We start from the raw sequence: 12,191 nt of genomic DNA, 5'->3' as shown, positions 1-12,191 counted from the left end.
AGAAAGAAAGAAAGAAAGAAAGAAAGAAAGAAAGAAAGAAAGAAAGAAAGAAAGAAAGAAAGAAAGAGAAAGAAAGATAGATGGATGTACATTCAGGGCACCACAGTTAGTTCAGAATGACTAAAGTTTACAAACAAGTGGAAAAGGGGTCAGAGCTGGGGAGGTGAGTATCACAAAGGCCTTTTTAAAGCCTAAAAATGGGGATATTCTCATTTCCTTTAGAATGATTTTAAGCACGTGAGGTAAGTGACTACTCTAGTTGTAGTTTTGCGTTCAGGACAGGTATGGGTATGTGTAACTGTGTATGAACACCATTTGAGATGTGAGTAGGAGAGGCAGAAATGCAGAAAAGACATGGGGTAACTAAGAGAATGGACTCCCTGTGGAGGCAGGAAAGGAGAGCCAGAAGGCTAGGATTAAAGGTGACTAGAAGCAGGAAGTCAGGGAGAAGAGAGGCTGTCTGTGGAGACAGGAATAAACCCTCTTTGTGAATGCTTAGTTGGAGGAATTAAATGGAAAAGGCTTCCAAAACAGCTGAAAAGTGCTATTAGAGAAAGGGTAAAAAGCCAAGGTTAGAGATTTTTTTTATTTAAATGTCATTTGTAAATTAGTAGCTGAAGCTTTACAAGTGGATAAGCTCCCTGAGGCATTGGGAACAGAGGGAGAAGAGAAGAAAGACCAGAAGTGTTTTGGAAAACACTTACAGTTAAATTAAAAAGAGCCAAGACCCAGAGAGATATGAAAAATAGGAAAGTATGGTAGTCCTGAGCCCAGATTAAAATGAATATTAAGAAGGAAGATATCATTCACAATGTCAACATCAATGAAACCTGAAGCTCAACAAAAAGTCATGCCTCAGCAAAATTATAAATTATGCCAATAATTTATGAGATGGGAAAGATGGAGAATATGGGTGGAGTCACTGAGAATGTCCCTGATAAGTGAATTCAACTCGATTAGATTTTTATTTTAAAGAGCATTTATTGAATATCTATTATGTGCCAGTAGTAGAGGTTCAAAATTGAATAATAAAGATTAAATAATTCTATGTCCTCTAGAATCTGAATAATTTGGACATTGCTTTCAAATTTATTTCATTTTTACATCTTAGAGGCTGTCTTAGTATGGAGTCCCCAGAAGATTACCCAAGTACAAGTAGTTTCCTGGGAAGTTGATCCCAGAAAATTCCAGTAAGGTTGTGGGGAAGTAAGCAGGAAAGGGAAAAGGTCCAAAAAATATTCACTATCAAGGCAATCAGAGCTCAATTCTATTACCAAACTCTAATAGACAATATAGAACACATCTTATATCCTGACCAAGAGGAAGGGAAGTGGAGGTGTCATTCCACCAACTTTCGGTCCATTGTTGTTTGAGGATAACCGTTGGGAATAGGAAATCTCCAGCTCTGTCAGCTCTCCCAGCTTGCAGGAAGTTTGATCTTGAGGCTGGAAAAAAGCGCTCAGGCAGAAAACTCATAGATGTGCTCACTGAGCAGCCTTTCACTATAGAGGTGAATGCTGGAAACATGGGCAGAGATATATTTGCTACAGGATATGTACAGTATGAAGCTTGAAGACTCTAGCAATGATTAAGATCAAAGATGAATACTGGAAGGGATAAATATGCAAAGGGAGAAATAAAAGCATTAATAATTCTAAGCATGTAGATCAGGAATTTCTCATTCTTTCCTCAACCACATTTCTATAAAGATTACTATCTTAAAACTTCTAAGATGCAATTTGATACACATATCATTTCATTTTTAGGTCAACAAGATATCTATAGTGCCCTTTATATGAATATTTCATTTAAAAAATTCAATCTCACAAATATCCTGTGGGAAAATAAGACAAAGTTTTGTTCTGATTGAACAGAATTAAAATGGGATTTACGTATCAAATTTCATTTGTTGAATTTAACAGATTGTGATGTTTATTATTATGTTGTAAGTAATATTGGGCTTTCTATTTAATTAACTATGTATGTTGTATGATTCTGGCAGTTGGCTGAATCCAATCAGAATAGTTAGCTGTCAATAGTTGATATATTTAAAAGCAAGAGAGGGCAAATGCCATTTAAATTTCAGACACCCAATCACTGAGGCTTGATACTTACTAAGCACTACCACACACTAACACAGCTGAGATTCAGTTTACTGCAAGGATCTTCGTCCTTGGGAGAATACGGGGGAAAACTTCCAAGGTGCAACATATAAACATAACACATCCAAACCAGATATTGATTCTAAGATACATCCAAACCAGATATTGATCAGAACTGAAGGTGATTTTTAAAACTTCTTCCTTGTCATTAGTCCTTTTTTTTTTCAATGAACAAAATTGTAAAACTTTCAAAAACAGCAAGTTTGTGCTACCATGATAGTATTAAATATAAGTTATTTCTGAGATATGAGTTGAGAAGCTGGAAGGAACACTGGGGCCACTCACTGATAACAATTGTTTCAGGGGTACAGGGTCATACCTCAAAAAAACAAAACTTGCTAGGTAGTGCAGACCTTTGCAGCCTGTGACGGTTCATTTTATGTGCCAACTCACAGGGCGCTTCTGAATGAAATTAATATTTAAATCAGTGAACTCTAGGTAAAACAGACTGCCCTCCAAAACGTGAATGGGCCTCACCCAATCAACTGAAGGCCTGAATAGAGCAAAAAGGCTGGCCTCCCTACGCAGGAGGAAATATCCCAAAGACTGCTATCAAACTTCATCTGTACTGACTATCCCGGGTCTCTCACCTGACTGAATACTGCAGATTCTCTACTTCCCAACCATCATTACTGGCAAGCCAATTCCTTATCAGTAATCGCTGTCTAAGGCCAGGTGCAACGGCTCAATCCCGTAATCACAGCACTTTGGGAGGCTGGCGTGGGCAGATAACCTGAGGTCAGGAGTTTGAGACCAGCCTGGCCAACATGGTGAAACCCAGTCTCCACTAAAAATAAAAAAATTAGCTGGGTGTGGTGGCATGTGCCTATAGTCCCAGCTACTTGGGAGGCTGAGGCAGGAAAATCACTTGAACCCAAGGAGTGGAGGTTGCAGTGAGCCGAGATCACGCCACTGCACTCCAGCCTGGGCGACAGAGTGAGACTCTGTCTCAAAAAAGAAAAAGGAAAAGAAAAAGAACTCTCTGGCTGTACACCTACACATCCTGTTTTTCTGTTTCTCTGGAGAATCCTAAGACAGAGCCCTTGGCAAACAGTCAAATTTAGGCATGTAAAATCCCTAAACGCCAAGGTCTATAGTATTATTTGTTTAATTTAAAGAGTATTTTTTGCTTTAAGCCTAAAATATTTCAATGAGTTCACTTCCACAGATTAATGACTAGTAATAGTAGTTGAAATTTGTGGATAACTCACATATGCTATCTCATTTAGTCCAAAATTTCTGTAAGCTGGGCAATATTCTTATTACATATCACAAAAAACATTTCTAAGACTGGAGCATGAGTTGTGGAATGGAGTTGACCTTAGGCTAGTTATTTAACTTCCCAAAGTAGCAGTTTACTCCTCTGTAACAAAGGAGATAAACATTACCTTCTCTTGCACTTGTGTAAGAAGTAAATATGATACAAAACATGTAAAGCACTTTGACCAGTATCTGGCCCATTCAAAGTATTTCCTATGCTGCTGTTGCTATTATAAAACTTTTAAAGCATGAAGTATCTACCCAGATAATAAGGTGTGGACAAAAGAGGCTCTATTTCTATGTTCAGGGTGTTACATAATTCCAAGAACAACTTTTTGTCAAACCAATTTGTTTGGTGTTTCTGTGTTTCTTAAAATGTTCTATATACATCTAAATGCCTGGTCTGCAAAGGCTTCCTGCAGAAGGTGGCATATTGCTAATGTACTTCAAGATGGGGACTTGAAAGATATAAAAAGGATTTGACATCTGGCATGGCGACTCAATTAATTACTGTGTTGGATTAATTAGTGAGCTGAATCTCCCAAGCCAACACCATGAGTTTGAGCAGAGTAACATTACATCAGTTGGCGAATAAGCAATTTAAGAGAGTATGCTAATCCAAATTTGATTCAAGTTTGGGTAGGGAAGGGTTAGTAGACTATACATTTTATTATAAGGAATGTTTATAATATCAAATACATATTATAATACTGTCCAAATTATGAAGATGTAACAAAATTGCAGAAGCCTTTGAATTATGTTTTAACTGCTCAAGTAGTCTAATTACATAACAAATATTTTGCCCAACAGGGAAAAAAGGTATATTTGTAATTTTTGCACACTTCCTCTCAGAGATTTTCATAAATTTAGGATTCATGTTAAGAAATCACCAACAATTTTATCATGCTCAAATCATGTTACAGATGTTACACTGAGAAGGTAGTGTGGCATACTCTTTAAAAAAAAAAAAAAAGCAGATTCTGGAATCAGAAGTGCGAGTTTTTATTTTCTTATCCATAAAATATGATTTATGATAGAACCAAATTCACAGTTTCTTTGGAGATTAAGTGGGCTAATTTACTTCCATTTTCCAGCCATATATGTTAGTCAATTTGATGTACAGTAGTAACAGTAGTAGGAATACTACTACTAGCAGTATTTAATGATATAAGCTCAGAAGTAAATTCTGGAAGAGGATGTTATTTCAAAAGAAAAACATCTGAAAATATATTTTAGTGAAGTAACTAAATTTTAATAAAGAAAACTGCTGTATTTTAACTAAATAAAATAATTTGATATTTAAATCCTAAGACAAAAGAAGAAAACTGAAGTATTAAATTGTTTTTGATAAATAATTATCACCCATTACCCAATTGTTGATAACCTAGAGTAATATTAAATATGTCATAAAATAGCTTTAGAGCTATATAGAACTATTAAAAAAGCAAAATGACATCACCTTCTAAAAATCAGCAATTATTTCAATAAAAAATCAAACTTTCTCAGACAGGTTTATTTTCGATCCATCACGATTTAGCATATGGTAAAAACATCAGAAAACTACCATTCTTATACCATTCTGTATTCATGCAGATAGTAATGGCAAGATTAATCAAAAATAGCATTTTAGTAAATGCACTCTTTTAATACAGTAAACCAAAAAATGTTCATGTTGCACATCAGCTATAGCTGATATACTGTCAGTGCACTTTTGAAGGAATATCAGACAAATGACTAAAGGTTGTGTTGGTATCTGAAACACTGTGATAAATAAGATAAATATGATATAGCTTAAAATGTTTAGTAAGCAATGCTACAAGACAAATAGAAACTCCCAGATAAAATCAGAATAACACTTAATTCAACCTTTGATGTTTAGACAATCCTTCCCCAGCCTTTCTTAACATTCATTAGCTTGAGAAATGGGCATAGTTAATATCGCTCTCCGAAAGGAATCAATAGAATCTGTTAATACAACTCAACCAACTGAGGCCTGCAGTTTGTGGCCATATCACAAAGCTCTTTTGAAGTAGCTGCACTGGTCCACCTAGAGCAAATTGCTCAGATTATTAATTAGTTAGCCTGGACTACAGTCAACTTGTTTGGTCTTTAAATACATGAGAAAACCCCTACTTCATCCTTTTAAGGATAAATACATGAATATATGAAGTAAGAAATACATCCCTGAGATCTTTAAAAGTTTGGTAACACAAATGTTTACTATTTATTCTAATCATTATTTTTAGTTGAACCAACAACTTCTGTCACATCCACATGGCACTGAATAAACAGAGATCCATATATATCAATGTTTTCACAAAAGAAGACATACATGAGGCCAACAAACATATGAAAAAATGCTCATCATCACTGGTCATCAGAGAAATGCAAATCAAAACTACATTGAGATGCCATCTCACACCAGTTAGAATGGTGATCATTAAAAAATCTAGAGACAATAGATGCTGGAGAGGATGTGGAAAAACAGAAACACTTTTACACTGTTGGTGGGAGTGTAAATTAGTTCAACCATTGTGGAAGACAGTGTGGCGATTCCTCAAGGACCTAGAAATAGAACTTCCATTTGACCCAGCAATCCCATTACTGGGTATATATCCAAAGGATTATAAATCGTTCTACTATACAGACACGTGCACACGAATGTTCATTGCAGCACTGTTTACAATAGCAAAGACCTGGAACCAACCCAAATGCCCATCAACGATAGACTGGATAGGGAAAATGTGGCACATATACACCATGGAATATTATGCAGCCATCAAAAACGATGAGTTTGGGTCCTTTGTAGGGACATGGATGAACCTGGAAACCATCATTCTCAGCAAACTGACAGAAGAGCAGAAGATCAAACACCGCATGTTCTCACTCATAGGCGGGTGTTGAACAATGAGAACACATGGACACAGGGAGGGGAGCACTACACACTGGGGTCTGTTGGGGGGAAATAGGGGAGGGACGGTGAGGGGTGGGGAGTTGGGGAGAGATAGCAAGGGGAGAGATGCCAGATGTAGGTGATGGGGAGGAAGGCAGCAAATCACACTGCCACGTGTGTACCTATGCAACAATCTTGTATGTTCTTCACATGTACCCCAAAACCTAAAATGCAATAAAATAAATGGAAAAAAAAAAGAAGGAATTTCCTTCATGTAATAAATTGAAAATGGAATGTAATGATGCTGAACTCAGTACATCTGTCAAAACCGCTCTGGGAGTTTTTATGTCCCCATAGCATAGATAGAGTCATTTAAAAGTCACAAGACTCTTCCTACATAAATAGCATTTAGAGAGAAGGACTTTCATTAGAATGAATGCTTATAAAATGTCTGGCTCCTCTAAGGAATATGAAACATTTTTCTTCCCAAATTTCATCACCTGTATTATCACTTACTATAAGAGAGGTTTTCAGCTATTGTTTTTCTTTTATCCCATGTAGTAGGCAGAATAGCTCCTTGCAAAGATGTTTACATCTTAATCTCTAGAACTTGTGAACATTTCTTTGCATTGGCAAAGAGAAATTAAGGAAGCAAATGGAATTGAAAGTGTTAATCAGCTGACCTTAAAATAGAGAAATTAGCTTAGATAACCCAGGTGGACACGGTGTAATCATAAGTGTCCTTAAATGTGTAAAAGCGAAGCAGAAGAGTCAGAGAAGGAATGTGGATGGGAGAAAGACTCCCATCAGCCCCTGGTGGCTTTGAAGATGGAACTGGGGTTACAAGGGTAGGGCCATGGGCAGCCTTGAGAAATTGAAAAAAGAAGAAAACAGATTCTCCCATAAAGCATCCAAAAAGTAGCTAAGCCCTTCAGACACCTTCCTTTTAGCCCAGCGACACCCAATTTGGATTTCTGACTTCAATAACTACAAGATAATAAGTTTATATTGTTTTAAGGCACAAAGTTTGTGGTGAGTTGCTGAGGCAGGAATAGCAAACTAATATATCCGATTAAGAAATAAAGTTTAAATGTAACCAAACGACCTACCTTTCCATTACTTTTACATTTTATTATTTTTATTAATTTATTTATTTTGAGATGGAGTCTCGCTCTGTCACTCAGGTTGAAATGCAGTGGCATGATCTCGGTTCATTGCAGACTCTGCCTTCTGAGTTCAAGGGATTCTCTTGCCTCAGCCTCTCAAGTAGCTGGGACTCCAGGCACCAGCTACCATGTCTGGCTAATTTTTTCTTGTATTTTTAGTAAAGATGGGGTTTTGCCACGTTTGGCCAGATTGGCTTGAACTTCTGATCTCAAGTGATCCACCCACCTCAGTCTCCCAAAGTGCTAGGATTACAGGCGTGAGCCACTACATCTGGCCTCCATTACTTTTACAATATCTATTTAATCAATAATCCATATAATCATACCAAGAGATAGATTTTCTGTTCTCAGAACTTTTATAAAAAAACAACAAAATGATAATGCTGATCATTCATCCCTGCTTTTAAAGGTACCAACAGAATTACCAAGGAATAACAAAGTTGTTTATTTCTTGTCCTTCATGTAAACCTGTAATGTATGACAACTTGTGTCATCTGAAAAATAAAGGCAATTGTATATATTTTTAAATGTGAGCAGTCTTAGTTTGGCTAGGCAGATAAAGCAATAACTTTATATATTACCTCACTAGCCATTATTTAGTATGAGTAACCTGTTTCCGTCTAAATTTTGTGTATATTACTGTCAAGACACAAACCACTTGAAAAGTATTCAAGTTTTGCCATCCATGAAGTAGTAAAAACAAATGGTTATTTTTTAGGGATTTCATTGGAAAACAAGCAGAGATAATTTCTGAGCTATGACAAAATATTAATAGTCAATGACAAAATATTAACCATCTTGGAACATCCACATACCAAAGAATTGTTATTCAAGTCCATCTTCCCAGCAAACGGCCCCCAGGTTGTTCCCACCGGAAGTTGCTGCCGACTCTGAATTTTTCGTTCCCCATCTTTCTGAAACACCTCCAGCTCTCCTGCAGACAATGAAACAGAAGTGTTTAGAGTACTTCCACTCATGCCTTAATAGCAGCTACCTCTTTTTATGTGTTTGCTTAACACACATAATATTCTCAGGATTCACATAAAGAGAATTATGCTTGTCCGAAAAACAACTCATCCTGAGAGGAAAATAAAACTTGTCCTTATAACTGTATTCAAATTTAGTACAAATTTCTTCCTTGCACCTTTTCAAACGCATCATCTACTGAAGTCAAGTCTTTTTAGTTAAGTCTTTAAGAACCGGAAACAATAACACTCCCTTAAAAAGCGCTGATCCAATGCCAAAACAGATAGACAAGAAACATTAGGACAATCATTTTGCGTTAAAATTCTTGTATTTATTTGAGACTCTTGGACAACAATTTGTGGAGAAATTTTGAAGTACTTGGCAATTTTCTGAAATTACTACCAGTTTCAATAGATAAATTGGCTATATGTACAATATATAGCAAGGCATGTTTTTCAAATAAAAAAATGTTTAGACAAAGTTTTTACTTGTTTTTCTGTATTTGGTATATTGGATAGAATTCTATGTTGCCAAAGGAGTATGGACAAAAGCGCTTTGGAAATAACCAGTTTTGGAAGGTCTTCCTCCTCTTATTTACTCGAGTAATATTTTGGAATCATTAAAGGAAAACAGGAAGTAAAGATAGTATACACACTTGCATAAAGTAGGAATTCATTAAATGCTTGCTTAAGAAGTAAATGAATGGAGTGATATACAAATAGATAAAATAGGGCCTCAAATGTCAACAACAAAAAAATGGCCAATAGCCTAAATGTTATTTGAGATAGGCAGAAAAAGAAAAATCACAATCAGGACTTGTAGCCTCTCTTTAAAATAATTAAATCTAGGATATTTATTTCCCAAAGGGTATTACCATGCCATATCACAATACTAAAATGTTTATATATATAATATATATACACACATACGTGTGTGTGTGTGTGTGTGTGTGTGTGTGTGTGTGTGTATGTTTATATTTTTTAGATAGAGTCTTGCTGTGTCACCCAGGCTAGAGTGTAATGGCGTGATCTTGCCTCACTGCAACCTTCGCCTGGGTTCATGTGATTCTCCTGCTTCAGCCTCCAGAGTAGCTAGGACTACAGGCACCTGCCACCACGCCTTATTAATTTTTGTATTTTTAGTACACACTGGGTTTTACCATATTGGCCAGGCTGGTCTCGAACTCCTGACCTTGTAATCTGTCCACCTCGGCCTCCCAAAGTTCTGGGATTACAGGCATGAGCCACCACACCAGCCTAAAATGTTTATATTTAAAATTTTTATCTCAATAATATAATTTGCTGTTTTTAAATGTTATTTCTTTTTCAGCCTGATCAACAGCAGACATGAGAGTGGGAAGTAATGAAATAGAAAAAAATATTAGGTTGGTCAAAAATAACGGCAAAAACTGCAATTACTTTTGCACCAATTTAAATGTAAATGAAAATCCATATACACTAGAAAGCTGAGGAAAATAGAATATATTCAGTAATTACGTTTTCTAAATATATCTCATGACAGGTAACATAAAATTGTTGCCTTAATCTGGCCTTAGCTTCTTTTCAAGTCAGTAGCTATCTTTAAATACATAGATTCAATCTCATGTTTTTTTAAAAGAAATACTGTCAACCTGAGTTCAGTTATATCTCTTCTTTATTTCTCTATTTAGTGTCACCTCCTTTTAATAGTTTAAACGCCAGACATCATTTTTCATGTTTTCATTAGGGCTTATTCTGAAAACCAAAACTAAAGTATATAAACTATCATCAGCTAAAATATTTTGGCAATGGCTAAATTGCACCCATTGTAAAATTTAAATTTATCTATATCTGAGCAATAAAGATGCAATGTTAATAACAATTCCATGTTCCCAGTCAAAAATTTAAATTCAGGGACGACACTTCCATTCTCCCTTCTTCTCACACTCTTTCTTTCCCACTTGAAAAATACACTAAAAATGGAAGAACACATCAAATGAAGACATATACACATTCTCCAACTTTTTTTATTCTGGCATACCATCATTCTGGCAAATGATGATCAGCAGCGAGGAAAATGAGCCCAGAACAATTCAGTAAGTCCAAACATCTAAAAGATATTTTTATAAATAGAATATGTATAGTAGATAACATATTAATGCCTCAGCACTAGAGTCTCATGCCTATTCAGTGTCCAGAAACTATGGAAAGAATAATTTGTTTCCTGTATATAGAATAACAAATCCATTTATGAGATTTTCCTCTGAAAATGTTTTTCATCTTTGTGCAATCTTTTTGATTAATGCATTGGAACCAGAGACCTTTTATAGAAACACCCTCGGAGACAGAGCACAAAGATAACAATCTACTCTGATGTCAGAGAGGAACCAGTGGGAAAATACGATTCAATATATGCATATTCACATTCTTTATTGAAATATTTAGGATAATTTTCTTATTTGAAAATAAACTGTTTAATTTCTATTGGATAGGAGTTCTCGGTATTTTTTCAACCATTGTTTTATTTATATTTAAAACAATTTATTTACATTTTACCATGGAAAATAAAATACGTTTGAATCTCTCAGATAAATACAAGTTAAAAATCTTTTCTAAATAAAAAGATACCAAAATAATTTGCTTATTTTTACACACTAAATGACCAGTCTTGTTACATTTAAGTGATGCCACAGGAATCATTAGATTCTTTGAAAACGCTTTAAAAAAGTAATTCATCCTCTCTTTCTGCCACTGACATATTTCATTTGAAAAGCGTTCATACTCAGTCAAACAGTGACTCCTTATCTATACCTGTGGATTTACAAGCAGCTGTCTTTTAATGGGTTAAGAACTACAAACTTGGGCCAGATCATAAAGTGATATCCAAATATCTCCAAAGTTTCTGAAGTGTCTTTGACTATCCATTAAAATTTTAAGCAGACCAAAAATACTTTTACAAGCTCTTAAAGATGGCCACAACAGAAAGTCCAGTAACTGTTTGAGATATCAAGTCAATCTTTTCAAGTTTACTAGGCAAACAAGTCTCCTTTCTTGCTTGCCAGTCTCTTTTCTTGCCCCAGTCTCCTTTTCTTGCTCGACAACAAGTTATTTCGGGGTTTAGGGAAATCCTTTCTGATGCTGAAATAAATAAAAATATTCATCTATTCATAATAGCATTTATAAAAACCGCAAGCATAGTGCAAATAATTAGCATGTATATTCTACCAGAGTTACATAGGTTAATGATAGCAACAGAAATAAAACATTGTATAAATGGAAGTTACATTTAACTTACATACTGCTTAAGAGTATGATTTTTTTTCTACAAATTAATATAGGTGTCATAAATAGAGTAAACTTTACTGCACTAAGAGTAAACAGATTTTTAACCAATTCTGTTCAACAACTAGCTGAGCTTCCTCAAATAAGCTATATATTTTCTGAGTCCTTGGTTTGTCATCGTTAGAGTGGTTTGTACTCACTCTCAACTTGGTAAGGTGTTTTTCAACACTGACAGTACATGATAGCATGATTCCCCTACCCGAGATACAGAAGTAGAAGGGCACTGGGCTGGTGGGTCACAGAATTAGGTCTTCGAACCACTTTATCAAAGGATGGACATTTGACTTGAAAAGATTATATATTCTGAAATAAGAAAAGCTCCAATTCTTATTTGATTTGTTTATTCCTTTATGCCTCATTCATTTATTCTATAAATATTTATTGGGGATCTGCTAAGTACCAGACACTGTGTTAGACCAAAGTA

The 12,191-nt window shown here is 35.4% G+C and overlaps 1 protein-coding gene across 4 annotated transcripts in view; it reads right to left on the bottom strand.

The window, feature by feature from the left end:
- ZFPM2 (zinc finger protein, FOG family member 2) overlaps positions 1 to 12,191 on the bottom strand; it is a 465,431-nt gene that overhangs the window by 227,261 nt on the left and 225,979 nt on the right. For all 4 annotated transcript variants that reach the window (XM_032251596.1, XM_032251604.1, XM_032251622.1 and 1 more), the window contains one exon: positions 8,297 to 8,415. In XM_032251596.1, the coding sequence (XP_032107487.1) occupies positions 8,297 to 8,415 (119 nt within the window). The remainder of the gene's footprint in view (positions 1 to 8,296; positions 8,416 to 12,191) is intronic.

This window comes from Sapajus apella, unplaced genomic scaffold (assembly GCF_009761245.1).
Source record: "Sapajus apella isolate SASKATOON/1434 unplaced genomic scaffold, GSC_monkey_1.0 scaffold3, whole genome shotgun sequence".
In the NCBI taxonomy this organism is placed as follows: domain Eukaryota; kingdom Metazoa; phylum Chordata; class Mammalia; order Primates; family Cebidae; genus Sapajus; species Sapajus apella.
Note: the sequence above shows the minus strand (reverse complement) of the source record. Positions and strands in the feature narration are given on the sequence as shown.